This window comes from Tachysurus fulvidraco, chromosome 20 (genome assembly GCF_022655615.1).
Source record: "Tachysurus fulvidraco isolate hzauxx_2018 chromosome 20, HZAU_PFXX_2.0, whole genome shotgun sequence".
NCBI lineage: Eukaryota > Metazoa > Chordata > Actinopteri > Siluriformes > Bagridae > Tachysurus > Tachysurus fulvidraco.
The window spans coordinates 8,182,119-8,199,392 of NC_062537.1; the positions used below are offsets into that span (position 1 = coordinate 8,182,119).

The 17,274-nt window shown below is 42.4% G+C and overlaps 1 protein-coding gene and 1 pseudogene across 1 annotated transcript in view; both read right to left on the minus strand.

Annotated features, from left to right (window-relative positions):
- Positions 1-17,274, minus strand: part of rxfp2a (relaxin family peptide receptor 2a) — a 69,705-nt gene that overhangs the window by 41,718 nt on the left and 10,713 nt on the right. The window contains exon 2 of the mRNA XM_027137489.2: positions 6,742-6,885. Within this exon, the coding sequence (XP_026993290.1) occupies positions 6,742-6,885 (144 nt within the window). The remainder of the gene's footprint in view (positions 1-6,741; positions 6,886-17,274) is intronic.
- Positions 13,881-14,063, minus strand: LOC113638322 (annotated as a pseudogene).

Below are 17,274 nucleotides of genomic sequence, written 5' to 3' on the forward strand. Positions count from 1 at the left end.
GCTACCAGAGCTAAAGTGCCTCCACCCAAGCCTACCAATACCAACTACAGCGTTGTCACTCCTACTGCCACGCAACCCTCTAGTGAGCTTACCCCTCCGGCAGCAGACAATATATCATCCTTCTGTGCTCGTCCTCCCATCCGCCTGGAGTTTCCCACATTTGGTGACGCCTGTGAAACGGCTGATGTACTAAACTTCATCGAGCAATGTGAAAACTACCTGGACATCAGACCGCTCCCCAGTGTGGAACTAGTTGGTACTCTGAGCACTGTATTGAAAGGATCTGCTTTGAGCTGGTGGAAGGCTGAAAAAACAAAAGTCACGGACTGGCAGTCTTTCAAAGAGGCTTTTATGGCGGTGTTCCTACCAGATGACTACCTCACGGAGGTGGAAGACAAACTCTGGTCACTGGTACAGCAACCCCGACAATGCCTGAAAGACTTCGCCTATGACTACAGAGCACTCTGCCTCAAGTGGAAGCCAGACATCACAGAGGATGAGTTAGTGAGCCGTATCCTCAACAACATCAACCCGAGAGTTGTTGATGCCTGAGGGGAACGGTGACCACCGTGGAACAACTGGTGGAGGTCGGGTCCATGGTGGAGAAGAATTGCCTTGGGGCGAACGATTACTGAGAGAAGGTAGGGCAGAACAAGAAGGAAAGGAGCAGCAAGAGGCCGACAGATCGCTCTTCCTCCAAAAACCTGGCAGGTGTCTCCATTGCTCAACCCCATGCGCTGTCATCACTTCTGCTGGTACCGATAACGAGGTGAGAGCTGTACTGAGCTGAAAGAGGTGAGAGCTGTACTGGACACAGGGAGCACGTATACTTTAATGCAAGAGAACCTCTGGCTACAACTACCATCATGGCGGATGGAAAGGTACACCAAGCTGTGGAGAAAAGGAAGGTCAACTATAAGTGGCATGAAAAAGAGTGTGGAGTGGACACTTACATAATGAAGGATGTCCACATGGCCTTCCCACTTATAGTGGGGTTGGACTTTCTGACGGCTACCGGAGCCGTACTATAAATGGGCCGGTATGCTCTCAACACGGAAAAGGGTTACATATACTACCCCTTCCATCCCATGGCATTCCCGGGCCGTGTACCATGACCGCCCCTACTCATTCTGATCCAACAGCTGTACTGAGGCTGTACTACGCCTTACCTCCCACATTGATCTACCCAGCACTAGCTCCCCTGCCTCCGGTTATTAACCCTACCTGGGACACTGGTAATCAGGAGGAGCTACAAAGGTTGATGTCCAACTGGCCTCACACCACCTCCGATAACCTGGGAAAAACAGCAGTGGTTGGACACAACATTCTCGTGACAGACAACATCCCCATCAAATCAAGAGCATACAGATTTTCTCCCTTCAAGAAACAGATCATTGAAGACCAAGTCGACCAGATGCTCAAAGACCACATTATCGAGCCTTCTTTCTCTCCATGGTCGTCCCCGGTGGTCCTCGTTCCTAAACCTGATGGCTCCTACAGGTTCTGTGTGGACTATCGCTGGCTTAACAGCAAGACCATTCCTGATGCCTATCCAATGCCACTCATCCATAACATCTTGGAATCCCTGGAAGGTGCCTCCTGGTTCAGCACATTGGATTTGCAATCAGGTTACTGGCAAGTGGAGATGTAGAAGGAGAGCAAAGAAAAAACTGCCTTTATCACCACCAACGGGACCAACCAATTCCGCTCCATGCCATTTGGTCTTAAGAACGCTGCTGGCACATTCCAGAGGCTCATGGAGAAGGTCCTGGCTGATCTGAGGGGGAAGATCTGCTTCGTATACATTGACGACATCATACTGTAGTATACTCACATTCTTGAAACACCATTCCCAACATCTAAACGCCATATTACAAAAACTGAGTCAGGCCAACCTTACATTAAACATGAAGAAATATAATTTCTTCAAATGGCAGCTGAAATTTCTGGGCCATGTCGTCTCTGAGCGAGGAGTGGAGGTTGACCCAGAGAAAATTCAGGCGGTTGCGCAATATCCACCACCTGCTGACCTCAAGGCATTGCAACATTTTCTGGGTTTGGCTGGCTGGTACCATAAATTCATCCCTCACTTTGCAGACATCACTGCTCCATTGAATCAACAAAAAAAGAAAGGAATGAAGTGGGAATGGACCCCTGAATGCCAGAAAGCTATGGATGACCTGAAATAGGCCTTACAAAACCCACCGGTTCTGATGCAGCCTGATCTCAACCAGCTGTTCCAAGTCCATACAGATGCCAGCAACGTCGGCCTAGGAGCTATACTTAGCCAGATGTCAGCTGAAGGAGAGAAGGTGGTAGCCTACGCCTCAAGGGCCCTAAGGGGAGCAGAGTTGAATTACTCCACCTCAGAAAAAAGTGTTTAGCCGTGGTCTGGGCTGTGAAAAAATGGAGACATTACCTGGAAGGAAGGCAGTTCAACATTTTTACAGATCACGCAGCTCTAGCTTGGGCCTTCAACTGCCCCAAAACATCCTCACGACTGACACGCTGGATGCTCCACCTACAACAGTTCTGCTTCCAGGTACACCACAGGAAGGGCTGCCTTAACCTAGGGCCCAACCCATTGTCCAGAGCTTACCTACCTGAAAAGGCTAAAGAGGTACCCTGTCTAGTCGTGTCACCTCCCAAGTATACCTCCGACATCCCTCACACCCTGGACGAAATAGCTACAACACAAAGCAGGGACATTAACATCACACATCTGCAGGCTGCTAGCAAAGACAGAAAGGTCCAGGATAAGCAAATCACCTTTGAGGTCCACCAGGGGGTTTCCTGCATTACTTCCACGACAACCCACTAGGAGGACACAGGGTAGGCTGAAAACTCTGCTAAGGCTGTTGGAGGTAGCTTGGTGGCCTTCTGTCCGGAAAGACGTCTGGCAGTACGTCAAGGGGTGTGAGGTGTGTCAGAAATACAAGCCCGAAAACTCAAAACCCAGAGGCTTTCTGCAAAGCACCCAGGTCCAAGAACCAGGCCACATGCTGGGGATGGACTTAATGGGGCCCTTCCCAGCGAGTAAAGAACAAAATACCTACCACCTGGTAATAATGGACTATTTCACTAAGTGGTTAGAGATGTTTCCCCTCAGAGATGGTAAAACCCAGAAAATAACCAAGATCCTCAAGGAAGAAATATTTACCCGTTGGGGGGGTTCCCAAATATCTGGTATCAGATCGAGGCCCTCAATTCACATCCTGTGTCCTCTCAGAACTCTGTAAGGCCTGGGGAAGCATCCAGAAACTCACCACCAGCTATCACCCACAAACAAATCTAACAGAGAGTATAAACCGGACATTAAAAACAATGATTGCCTCCTATCTGGGAATATACCACCAAAACTGGGACCAGTGGTTACCTGAGTTCTGCTTCGCCCTTAATACGGCCCATCAAGAGACCACCGGCAAATCACCAGCAGAGCTCATGATTGGCTGACAGTTACAAAGTCCGCTGGAACGGCTTATCCATAAACCACCTTCACCCGACCAAGCCGCCTACAACACGATTGAAAGGCAAACCATCATGGCAGAGGAGGTAAAGCATAGAGTGGCAGCGCAACAATCTAGACACGCTAGATACTATAATGCACGACAGAAGGATGCATAATCCAATCTAGTCTGGATTAAAACGCACCCTCTCTCTTCGGCCTCAAATAAATTCTCTGCTAAGATAGTTCCCAAGTGGGAGGGACCAGCTGAATTTAAAAAAAGAATGGGGCCAATAAATTACACAGTTTGTTGTGGAAACCCACCTAAAAATTAGATTATAAATGTGGTTAACCTAAAACGTTGGTATGGACGCTCTCCTTCGACGCCGATGGCTGGGGGTGGTCTATGTAGCAGAGCCACATAAGGTGACTGTCAGGACTCAACCCGGACTTTTGGCCACGTGCTGTTTGTGTTTATCTTCTTCGTCACGTGTCTGCCCCGCCTTCGTCTGCCCCTCCCTGTCTTCACACCTGATCCTTATTGTGTCATCGTGTCTTTTTATATTTAAGTGAGCCGCGTTGCCGAGTGCAGCGCGGAATCATTAGTTACGTTTACCCCTCGTCATGTCTAGTCTTTGTTAAGTGTCTTCATTTGTATTGCTTTTTTATCGTCTTTATGTCGTTGTCTTTATCATTTATTAAACCCCTTTCATTTGAAGCTATCCTACATACGGGTCTGTCTCCCTCCGCTTCCGGGTGAGACAGAATGATTCCGCCTACGAACTGAGACCCAGCAGGATAGCTTCCAGCTCGGACCGTTTTTTTTTCTTCTCCCCCTGGACTGTTCCGGCAGTCCTTCTGACCCTTTTTTCTTTTTTTTGGTGGCATCGCTCCGCACTTTTTCCGGTGAGGGCCGCCGCTACACTTTCGGTTCCGTCCGAAGCGGTCGTCGCCTCACTTCCTTCGCGGAGGATGTCACCATACCGTTTTTGCCCCTTTTTTATTTTTTGGTGCCCTGCGGCATCGCCCCGCATTTTTTTCGGTGAAGGACGTCGCTCCACTTTCGGTTCCGTTCCGAGGAGGGCGTCGCTTCACTTCATCCGCGGGGGGTGCTGCAGGCCCAGGGCGAAGGACTTTTCCCACCCTCCCACCCTTCATATTCTGGTCATCGGGACGTGGATCTGGCAGCGGTGCGTCGGGGGTTATGTGCGGCCCTCCAGCTCGGCTGTGGACGTCGCTCGGCCCTCCAGCTCGGCTGTAGACGTCTCTCGGCCCTCCAGCTCGGCTGTGGATGTCGCTCGGCCCTTCAGCTCGGCTATGGAAGTCGCGTGGCCCTTCTGCTCGGCTGTGGACGTCGCTCGGCCCTTCTGCTCGGCTGTGGACGTCGTTCGGCCCTCTGCTCGGCTGTGGACGTCGCTCGGCCCTCGCTGGCTGTGCCCGCCGTGTGCCTTGCTCCACCCACCGGCCTCGCCGTGTTCCTTGCTCCTCCATCTGCCTTCGCTGTGTGCCTCACCCCCCCCCCTGGTCCTTGTCGGGGTTTGGCGCTTCGGGAGCCGCGCCTCGAGGGGGGGGGGGGGTACTGTCAGGAGTCAACCCGGACTTTTGGCCACGTGCTGTTTGTGTTTATTTTCTTCGTCACGTGTCTGCCCCGCCTTCGTCTGCCCCTCCCTGTCTTCACACCTGATCCTTATTGTGTCATCGTGTCTTTTTATATTTAAGTGAGCCGCGTTGCCGAGTGCAGCGCGGAATCATTAGTTACGTTTACCCCTCGTCATGTCTAGTCTTTGTTAAGTGTCTTCATTTGTATTGCTTTTTTATTGTCTTTATGTCGTTGTCTTTATCATTTATTAAACCCCTTTCATTTGAAGCTATCCTGCATACGGGTCTGTCTCCCTCCGCTTCCGGTTGTGACAGTGACACAATGTCTAAATGACTAAATGTTTTATAGAGTAAGCATTACCTGATTGTGTACACTGGCAACATATTCTGTTTCATTTGTGTTGCCTCGTTTACCGCTCTCCCGAGATTACGACATCGCTTCACTTCCGGGTTTCCCCCTATATAAGGAAGCGGGCCGACGGTGTTCGAGGTGGCGAGTTTAATGGCGATTGGCGCCCCAGCTGATATTGTAAGGAGTGTTCACGGTTTGAGTGGATTATTAGTGGTGTTTGTTTGGCGTGAGAGACTCACTGTGGAAAATTCGATGATTCGAGTGGATTATTCAAGGTGAGGACTTCCTATCACGACACTACATCCGGTGAGATTGTGCCATACTGTATAAGGACGTTTATACTCACCGAGGACTTAAAGGACACTACACACACACATTTCACACTTTGGGTTTTTGGGTATTTTTTTTGTATATATTTGTAAATATTAATTTTGTTCAATACACTTTGGTTTGTTTATATTGCTGTGTCTGTCTGTTTCCTGGTATAATTCGTGTATTAGGGTGTGGTGCCCCATTTAATAGTGTACGGTTTAGGTGTTACATACACGTGGACCGTTACACCATGCTGATCTCAAAATACAGCAGAAGACCATTAACAACACCTTTACACACAGAAACTCACAAGCATTTTTCTTCAACTGAGCAGTTGAGAGATAAGGGCCTTGAGATGATGGCCCGGCGGCGGCAGCTTGGTTGAAGATTTGAACTCCCAACCTTCCAATCAGTAACCCAACATCTTAACCACTGAGCTACCATGTCACTCTAATCATAACAAGTTCCACTCCAAACTTGCAGGGAATAGAAGTCTGATCTTGGATGATTTGCAGCATGAAGGTGCAGCTGACAAATCTGTAGCAATTATGTGACACATTCATCTCAACGTAGACCAAAACTTCAAAGCACTGTTTTCAACACCTTATGGAATTCATGCAAAGAATTAAGGCTGTTCTTACAGTAAAGACTGTCAAAGCCAGTATTAGTATGGATGTTTCTAATAAAGTGACCTTATAACAATCAATACTCTTGCTAAATTATGTTTCTAAATGCGCTGTTTTCAGAAAATACTGGGAAACTATGCAATGCAAACAGCCAACGGCTGGCAAACATATTGATTTTCATTAAAAAATCCTTGAGGGGCAGAGACAAGAACAGACATAAAATTGAGAGAAACACATTAAAAGAAAATGTGATAACTAGTAAATAATATGAAACAAACCACTAAAGTGAGATTTATAGCTGTTACAATTGTTTACCAATTTTGTTGCAGTCATATTACAAATATTTAAACAAGTGACTTGATTAAATTCACTTAATGAATCGTTAGGCCTCTAACATACATACTTACCACAATGATCCTCATCTGCTCCATTCTTGCAGTCTCTGTGACCGTTGCATTGGAGCACCTGTGGTAGGCACACACTGGTATTCCCACAGGGGAACTGGCCGAGTGGGCAGCCCTCCATCATCACCCTGCTGGCAAGCACAGTGACTGTTTCAAGGGAAGGAAAGAACAATAAAATATGAGAAATAAAAAATATATAACCTATGACTGTGCTATGACAGACATTTAGGCATTAATGATACAGTATAAACACTGTTACTTATTATCATTAACTAAAACTATCAGCTGCATTGTCCTGGTCAGCAGTGAATCTGGAGCCTATCCTATGAACACTGAGCACAATGAGAATTCACCCCCAGTGGGATGCCAGTCCATCAAAGGACACCTTGCAGACACTGATTCATACACTCATTTGCATATACAGGCAACTTAGTGTAGCCTGCTTAATGGGAGGAAAATGAAGAACAATGTGGAAACCCATGAGAACACAGTGAGAAAATCCACACAAGTAGTACCAAAAAGAGCTCAGGTTCCAACTGCGGACCTTGGATCTGTGATGCAACAACACTACAATTTATGCCCACAGAACCTCACATCATAAATTATATTGTGCTGATGCCAATGGCAAATTAATCTTTTATCTACTTAAAACAGATTCAGCTAGTTGGCAGGGCTGTGGAAAAAAGTAAAGGCTCAGTTGCTAGTGATGTCAGGCAGGACTTGGCTGATAATTACAGCTATTCATGGTAATTATCCAAAAATCACGTTTTTTTCAACACATCAGTCCAATGTACACCACAAATGGGAAATAAAGCCGTTTTGAAATTGATTTTAAATTTCCACTAGTATTCAGTGTATGTATTCATGGTAGCCCTGCTATAGACTGGCATCCTAGCCAGGTTGTATTTGCACCTTGAATCTAGAGTGCCTGGGAAATGCTACAGATTTACTGCCATCCCAACCAGGAAAAAACAATACTGGAGATAAATAATACAATTTTAAATCTGGGTGTAGGCTGTGTATTTTCTGTGTAGATGCAAATTGAGAAATGCTTATTATTAAAGTGAATTATTAGCATTTCTTATGAGTCTTTAACTGTGAGCTTAACAACTGTAATAAAAGTGCTTTTAACTTTAATAAAACGCTTATTTGTTATTTGCACAACATTTTTTTTACTTCACTATTATTCAATGACATTTTGTTAAGACTGTGACAATAAGTGTTTACACTGTAATAAAACATAACATTTTAACACTGCAGGTTACAAAAACCAGACTTACAGTCAGTGTTGTAGTACTTGAGACTCGGTCTTGGACTCGGTCTCGAGACCATATTTTAATGGTCTTGGTCTTGTCATGGACTCGCAAAGATTTTGACTCGGTCTCGACTCGTACTTGAATACATTTGGAATCGGACTTATTCTCAAGTCCACATGAGTCCCTATTGCTGCCACCTCGACCCGGCCCAGATAAGCGGTAGAAGATGGATGAATGGATGGATGTTTCTTTAAACTGATGTAAGATTGATGCGAACAGTGATTTTTTTGCATGCATCAGACTGGCGCGAGGTCAGTCTGTCAGACAACCTGAAAAGTCTGTGACTATAAGCATGGTGGTTCATACTGTTTTGGACCTACAGTAATATACATCTTCTGAAAATGGGAGAGACAAGATCCCAGTGCCAGCCTTTAACTAAGGCCCTTCACACCTCTCTACAAAGAAGATTTTCAAGAATATTTGTGAAAGCTAAAATGGCCATGGAGTGTGAAGAACCCATGACTTTTTACCAAGATGTGTACTTTCTTTCTGCAACGGTTGATCCACAATTTGGTCTTAATGTAACTGGGTGGACTTACAGTAGATGTTACCAACCATGATGCCACATCATTCAGAGAAGATGTAAAGAGGACTCTGACCAGTTAGTATTTTTCTCCATTCCACTACATTTTAATGCCACTATTATTTCATATATTATTTAAAACTTATTTGTGACCCTGCCTGTGGAAACCCAGCTAAAGTAATTTTTTGTGATTTACTGTTTTCCACATAAAACCATCTTACATAATGTAAACAACGTTCTGTGAAAATACATTTATAACCTTGTTATCTTTAACACTGATCATGTCAAAGATTGAAATCATAGTAAAATTAATGATTAAAATCAAACTCTTTCCCCACTCTAACAAATCTCTAACAAAAGTGCTTTACAAAAATACAATTATCTCAGCTTTTTGCTCAAAATTTGGTATTTTTGAAGAAACCTACCCATATTTGAGAGGTGATAATAGAAAAACAAATGAAGATAGGATGAAACTTTTTTTTGTTTGAAAGCATAGGGTCTGTTCTTTCATTTGATATATTATATGGTTATACAGTATATTTAAAGAAGAACATTTTCAGGAAGGCATTAAACTTTTGTGAAAATCATAAAAAATGCTGGCGCTGGCTGGCAACTTAAAAAGAATGCTGGTGGGGAAAGAGTCTCAAAATTAGATTATGGGACATACTGTAAGTCTGGATTTCAGAGACAGGGTCACAAATATACTGTATTCCAGTAATAAACATAAACATGCTATTTTATCAGCACATTATCATGCTTATACTAATGCAATATTGAATTATGCTGTTTTAAATACATTGATCTCAGACGTTGAGAGTATGGCAGAGAGTGACACTTCTCAGCAGCCGAATGCAGATGATTCTTCACAAAAATACTCTCCACCAATCAAATTGCCACGGCTAGTAGCCCGCTACAAAGCCCACAAAAGCCAGCGCAACCTTACAGTGGATGCCAGTGTCTCTGATCAGATAAGTAAATACTTCACTGACATTCAGGATCCATGTACTGACACAGCACTTGTCTTCTGGTCTAAAAACAAGGACAAATATTCCCAACTGCATACATTAGTAGTAAAACTTTTGTCAGTCCCCGGTACTTCTGCGCCAGTGGAGAGAATTTTTAGTCGAGGTGGATAAATCATGAGGCCACATCGTGCTCGTCTGGGTAACAGGATGGTGTCCTCACTTATCTACTTTATTTGAAAAGCAATTATACCCATCTGTAATCTTCAAAACTGTTATACTGTAAATGCACATAATTCAAGGCAAATTCAGTAGTTAACCTTGAAGTTAAAAATTGTTATATTTTATTTTAACATATGGTACAGTAATGTTATGTGTACAAGAATTGTCATGTAGGCTAGTAAAGTGGTACAGTTGTCTCATGTACTGGTAGTACTGGCTGTAATTATTTGTAATAAAATTGTCTTTATACGTCATGTGGCAATTGTTTCCTTTTTGCCCTCAACTGACATAATTTTTTAACCAATGTGAGTAATATACAGTATTAATGGTATATGGGCTTTTCTGATTGAGCTTGTTCCTCATTTTTATTGCTTCCACCAAAAATTTAACATACTGTATGCTTGAGGGTTACTTTTAAGTCTTTTCTCAGACCCAACTTTATGTGGACTCGGACTTGACTCGGACTCGACCTTCTCTGGTCTCTGTCTTGACTCGGACTTAACCCTCTCTGGACTCGGTCTTGACTCGGACTCAACCCTCTCTGGACTCTGTCTTGACTCGGACTCAACCCTCTCTGGACTCGGTCTTGACTCGGACTCAACCCTCTCTGGACTTGGTCTTGACTCGGACTCAACCCTCTCTGGACTCTGTCTTGACTGGGACTCAACCCTCTCTGGACTCGGTCTTGACTCGGACTCAACCCTCTCTGGGCTCGGTCTTGACTCGGACTCAACCCTCTCTGGACTCGGTCTTGACTCGGACTCAACCCTTTCTGGACTCGGTCTTGACTCGGACTCAACCCTCTCTGGACTCGGTCTTGACTCGGACTCAACCCTTTCTGGACTCGGTCTTGACTCGGACTTAACCCTCTCTGGACTTGGTCTTGACTCGGACTCAACCCTCTCTGGACTCTGTCTTGACTGGGACTCAACCCTCTCTGGACTCGGTCTTGACTCGGACTCAACCCTCTCTGGGCTCGGTCTTGACTCGGACTCAACCCTCTCTGGACTCGGTCTTGACTCGGACTCAACCCTTTCTGGACTCGGTCTTGACTCGGACTTAACCCTCTCTGGACTTGGTCTTGACTCGGACTCAACCCTCTCTGGACTCGGTCTTGACTCGGACTTAACCCTCTCTGGACTCTGTCTTGACTCGGACTCAACCCTCTCTGGTCTCTGTCTTGACTCGGACTTAACCCTCTCTGGACTTGGTCTTGACTCGGACTCAACCCTCTCTGGACTCGGTCTTGACTCGGACTCAACCCTCTCTGGACTTGGTCTTGACTCAGACTCAACCCTCTCTGGACTCGGTCTTGACTCGGACTTAACCCTCTCTGGACTCGGTCTTGACTCGGACTCAACCCTCTCTGGACTCGAATGAGCTGGTCTCAAATACAACACTGCTTACAGTGACAGTGTTTCCATATTAATCAAATGTATTATCTTTTTTCTGATGAGTGACAAATAAAGAAAAAAACAACATAAAAATAATGTGGTAAGCTATTGAGTCGCTGGATGCCATCACAGAAGTTTCAATAATACTCAGAGATTCTCCAAGTCTCTGGATCTGTGCTAGATGAACACCATTTTTCTATAGACATTCCTTCAGCTGGTGTTTTGATAAAGGTAGAGGGCAGGGCCGTGCACAGGGGAGGGGCAACTGCCCCTCTGCCCTCATCGACTGAGGTGCCCCTGTTCCCCACCCCCATCGCTCCACTCAAAGCATTCCGCTGATTCCGCAAATCCGCTCCAGGTTTTCCAGCTCGCTCCGCACGCCGCAAGCGCAGCATCACTCAAAGTATGTCTCTGCGGCGCTCTTTTGAAACTAGGACTGAACACGACACGAAAGTTCACGAAAGCTGTCGCATTAACAGGTAGGCTATGCAGGACAGTGGTTGAATATGCGAATTTTTTTGTATTTATGTCGGTAATATTTGCTCTTGGTCTTCTACTAGTGCTAACAACTTGTACAACATATTCACGTTCTTAGAATTAGCTGTTTGTCTAATCAAATTATTGTACCCTCGATTAGATCTAATACAAACAACTACATTTTCTGTTGTTAGCACACTTTGTAGACACCCCCCCCCCCACCCATAAAAAGACAATGCCTTCAAAAAAACAATGCCTTCACAAACAAGAAGACAGAGACAGAGAGAGAGAAAGAGCGAAGGGAGGCTGCTAAAGGCAGTTCAACACTGCAAACATGGATTAAAAGCTCCAGCAAGCCAGCAGGTAAATCATCATATAGAACAGTTAGCAGACACTTTGTCAGTTTAATTCTTGTAAGTATATTTCCCACTATAATCAAGTATAAACAATCACTAAGACATCCCAATCATAAAAGATGAGGTTATTAAGATCTTTCAGGACATGGTACCAAATAGAAAGGTTTTGCTGTAAAAGGATAATATAAAAATGTAAAACAGCAGATAGTTTCTTTTATCACCAATGTGTAATTGTGAATCATAAAATATTTGGTTATCAAGATCTTTTAGGACATGGTATACCAAATAAAAAAGTGTTGCTGTAAATGGAACAGGTAAATATAAAAATGTAAAACATCAAATAGTTTCTGTTATTATCAGCAATGTGTAACTGTTGTTATGTTCTATCAAAACATCTACAATAAAGTCTAAAATGTATTTGAGCGTGCGCTATCTTCTCTTTTAATTGTACATTTTGTAATAACTGGATAATTTGCTAACAAGCAACCACCCCCTTAGTGCCCCCCTTTTTTGGTTTAGGCCACTGCCCCTCAAAATGTCTGTGGTAGACGGTGCTGGCTAACACATTGCAGCTAATCTCCCATAGCTGTTTAATTAATTTGAGGTGTGGCATATGACTTATTTTCATATTCATTAAGTCATTCAGTAAGCTCTTGTGCTTTATAGGATAGTGACATTGACATCCGTGAGAGATGGATTTTAATATCTTAATCTTAAATTTTAATATAAATTTTAATATCTTAGTCTCCCAGACTATATTTATTAGCTAGCTTTTACTTTATTTTGTTTTATCCTGCGCAGCTTTCTAACACCATTTATTTTTCCAAATAAATCACTCATACACCTTGTCCTGTGAAGAAAAACACTTTAGGAAAGTGATCAATCTACTAAATTTGTAAATACTTGTAAATCTGTAAATTTGACTTCTGACTACTGAATGTGAGCACAATTAACCAGTGGCTGGCTGTTCATTTTTAGTAAAAGGCTGAATTTTCATTTTTAGTAAAAGGTTTTTATCCCTGGGATGTATTGTACTGTACCTAGCTACCAAGACGTTTGGTTGATATGATCACAATGTGTCCCCTAGAGTAGTTTTTTCTTGTACTATTTTTCTATTGTTAATAAAAACTTTTATAAGTATATTTATCAATAAATGACCCAATCATTTATTATTTTACATAATATGCTTATTAAAAGCCTATTGTCAGTTCACATGCCTAATGTTGTTCTTTTTTGCTTTCCATTAAGTTAAAAAAAAATAAGCTGCTCTACCTGAAACAATTGCTACACAATATACAATAAACTCTATAATAGTCCCTTTTGGGAAACTGAAAGCTGCAGTAGGTATGTACAAGGTGCTACTTATACAATTTTATGCCATTTTACTGATTTTATGTGTGCATAGCTAGCCAGTTTTCTAACAACTAAACCATGATCAGATATAGTGAAGTGAAGTGACATACGGCTAAGTATTGTGACCCATACTCAGATTTCGTTCTCTGCATTTGACCCATCCAAAGTGCACACACACACAGCAGTGAACACACACCCAGAGCAGTGGGTAGCCATTAATGCTGCGGCACCCGGGGAGCAGTTGGGGGGTTCGGTGCCTTGCTCAAGGGCACTTCAGTCGTGGCCGGCCCCAGACTCGAACCCATAACCTTAGTATTACGAGTCAGACTCTCTAACCATTAGGCCACGACTTGCCCCGGTTTTCGCATATCCCAGGTTATAGGGTCACAGCGCAGGGTCAAGCCATAGGGAGCAGGTGAGTTTAAGGACCTTGCCCAAGGACCCAACGTTGATGCTCAGCAGCTTGTGGACTCGAACCCCGACCTTCTGATCAAGATCCCAGCGCCTTAACCGCTGGATCATCACGTCCTCACGCAAAACAGGGGAGAGCACGAACGCAGTCCCCCACTATCAGAAATTATGCAGTCAAGATTCCAGCATTTGGGGAATTCGCAAAATTCAGCACAACCTGAGACACATCAAACACCGGTCAACTCAGAAGCTTTAAATAGCCTATTCCTATTAGTAACAAGAGTAGTTTGGTTCTACTATCTAGTAAAAATATAATCAATGCACAGTTTGGGAATCTAGCTATTATATGATAGAATGAAAAAGATCTACCGTATTATACTGTGTATAGCTGTGTTTGTGCATTTTATTAGTTTTTATGTTGCCTCTTTGTCAGGTCGTCATTGTAAACTGACTCACCTGGTTAAATAAAGAAAGTATCATACTACGAGTATTTTTATTTTTTTGTTTGCAAAGTGGTCTTAGATGAGGTTTTGATTCAAAGATGCTAATATTGCTAACAAGGAAGTCATAGCAGGTACAAAAAATAGCATACTGTATGTTGGTAGACATTTTGGTTGATGTGCCAAGCAGCAGTAAGAAAAGTCCTCTCCTTTTCTCTTTGTGAACAGGCATTTCTGCTTGACAAAGATTGTGTGTTTGTGTGTGACTAGTATTTTATCTGAGAAACTAGTAAAGCTTAGTTTACAGGTGTCTCCTGTGCCACTGTAGATGTTGGGGTTCTCTGGTAATTAGGTCTGAATAAACTGTCTTAAATTCAGCAAATGACGTTTTGCAGAGCTGAAATAAAACAGTGACTTATTAAGCTCTGACAAGCACAGTTTCTAGTGAAAAAATTCCCCTAAAGCACCGTTAAAAAGCTCCCATCCCACTTGGATGTACCATATGGCTTACTGCCTAGCACATGGACTCAAACTAGAATTCTTTGAGTTCCTTTTTTATTTATTAATTTATTTTACCAATTAATTTTAATACTTGTAATACTTGCGTATTGATAATATATATATATATATTATTTTGTACTAAAACAAGCTCCTTTCATTACAATTAGTATTTGAAAACTACTCCTGAAGCCTTCAAAAAACTGCAGAAAGATGTCTATTGTAGCAAACATATGGATTTTCTATTTTAGTAAAATACTTTTGAATAAATGGTCAGTGGTTTTATTTGAGATGCAGCTCATGACATGGTGGAAAACAATAAAAGGTTTTTAGAAGAAAAGTTAATTACAGTGGCAGTAGTTATTTATTATTACAGAAGATGGCTACATAAAGCAGGTAGAATAATGTTAGGACAATGTTGCTTGTGCTGTTGCTGTTTCTGAACGTCTGCAAGTCACATGACGAGTATAAACCAGGCCACACTGATTCACGTCAGGTCGAACCATACTCCAGTGTGAATTATTGGTCCATAACAACGTCTCATCATATTTTATGCTTTTGTTTAGAGCCGGATGTGACAGCAGAAAAGAATACACCTTTTTAAAGGCACTTCCTAAGTTTTGTCATGGTGGAGAAATCTAACAACAAAAGAGTTTATGACTATCCTGGTAATTCAGTGTAAGAAATAATTAGTTGACATTTAATCAGATATAGTACTGTGGTAGTATGAGAGTATAGATACAGTATAGTAGTACTATAAGCCTACTCTGTTTACTTGCTCCCCCAAAAAGACTGAGAAAATAAGTAATATATGTCTCCCTTTTCCTATGTTCTAACAATCAGGGTGAGCTTTTAATCTTTTTGTGCTGTCGTGTAGTTGGGGTAGGACATTTTCTGAAACTTGGCACCTCCTCAAAGCGGAAACTTCCCCTCAGGCTTTGTTGAGCTACACCTCAGTACCACATGAAAGCTGAAAGGCCAATTAATGCTGGTGAAAATGTACTAAATTCACATAATTACATGTTTTCTTAGATATATATGTGTACACCCCATTCCAAATGTTTCAACAATTAAAGGGTAAAAAGCACAAAATGTCCTTGCTTACTCCTTAATAGTCATTAATAGATAAAACACACAAGAGACAACAAAAGTCTGATGCCAGCTACGAGACATCAAATGTCATTTTGCAAAAAATGGACTGGATAATAATGGACACATCAGAGTAGATCAGGCATGAGGCTTTTGTTGGCTACAATGTATTTTAATCCTCTGTCTCAATAAGCATTTCTTTTTTTATTTTTAACAACAAAATCCTATGCAGTGGCTCATTAACTGGATAAAAGGGCTGCCAAATGGCACAATAGAAAAGGGTGGTAGGATGAATGGCATATGCTTTCTTCTCTGTCAATCACCGAAACACCCTCCATTTAAACTGTGGTCCTTTGTGAGCTTGTGTATGCAGAACACTTTATTCCAAGTGTGTTACCCTGCCTTTTGACACTGCTCAAAAAGGTGCAGAGGTTGGCTTCATGTATCCTGGAAGAAGCACATGTTTGCCCTGCTCTCCCTGGTTGATGGCTGTTGTGTGATGTGGAGAGTAATTGGGGCAGAGGGACTAAATAAAGCTGTGAGAAATCCAGTTCAATCAGCCACTAACCTTTGTGTTAATACCATAATAGTCTCCTACTCTTCTCACACTTCACATGTTAGGGTTAATTTTGAATTATGATCCATTTTAATTCTCTTTTTTATGTTATTATTCTACAAACCCCATGTGAATATTCTAATGAAAAGCTTTCTTAATTATTGTCAAGGCATTGTGGGTAATTTACAACTAAAGCCAAAGCAGTGTTAGAACACAATCCAATTGAAGTCAGTGATGTGATGAAATAATCCAAAGCCAAAAACAAAACAAAAAGGTTGCTTTCCTACAGTATATAGATGATAATTAGTTGTGTTTTATAGGCTCTGCACTATGCAGAGCTTAATATATACATATCTGGCAATACAGTTTCAGTTCAAAGTGGTGTGGACCAGGTACTATTGTTGAAAGCTCATGTCACGGCAGGAAAAAGACACAGTCCAATTATTGCCCACACTGTGACACGAAGATCTGGTCAAAAGCAACCAAGAAGGCAGCTTTTTCTTGGGCACTGATGATGCTAAGCACAATAACACAACTTAGAACAGCATCTAAAAAAGAGACTTCATTTTCTATATGCCATTAGCCATAACATATATATATATATATATATATATATATATATATATATATATATATATATATATATATATATATATATATATAAGAAACTGAGGCTGTGTTTTTATGCAAATTTTTATTTCTGAAGGACATCCTACCCAGATGTCACAATGAACCATCAGCCTGGCTTGTCATTTTTCAGACATAAATATATATGAAGCTTTAGGCATGTCTGGATTCTGGGCATCAATCCAAAGGTAATAAATTAAGTAATTGTTGTTTGTCTGCTGCTGCTCTTACTGTAGCAGCTTTGGCATGTTTCATCTCATCAAGTTTGTTTAATAACTGAGAAGAGTTGTGAAGTCATAATTATGACATCAG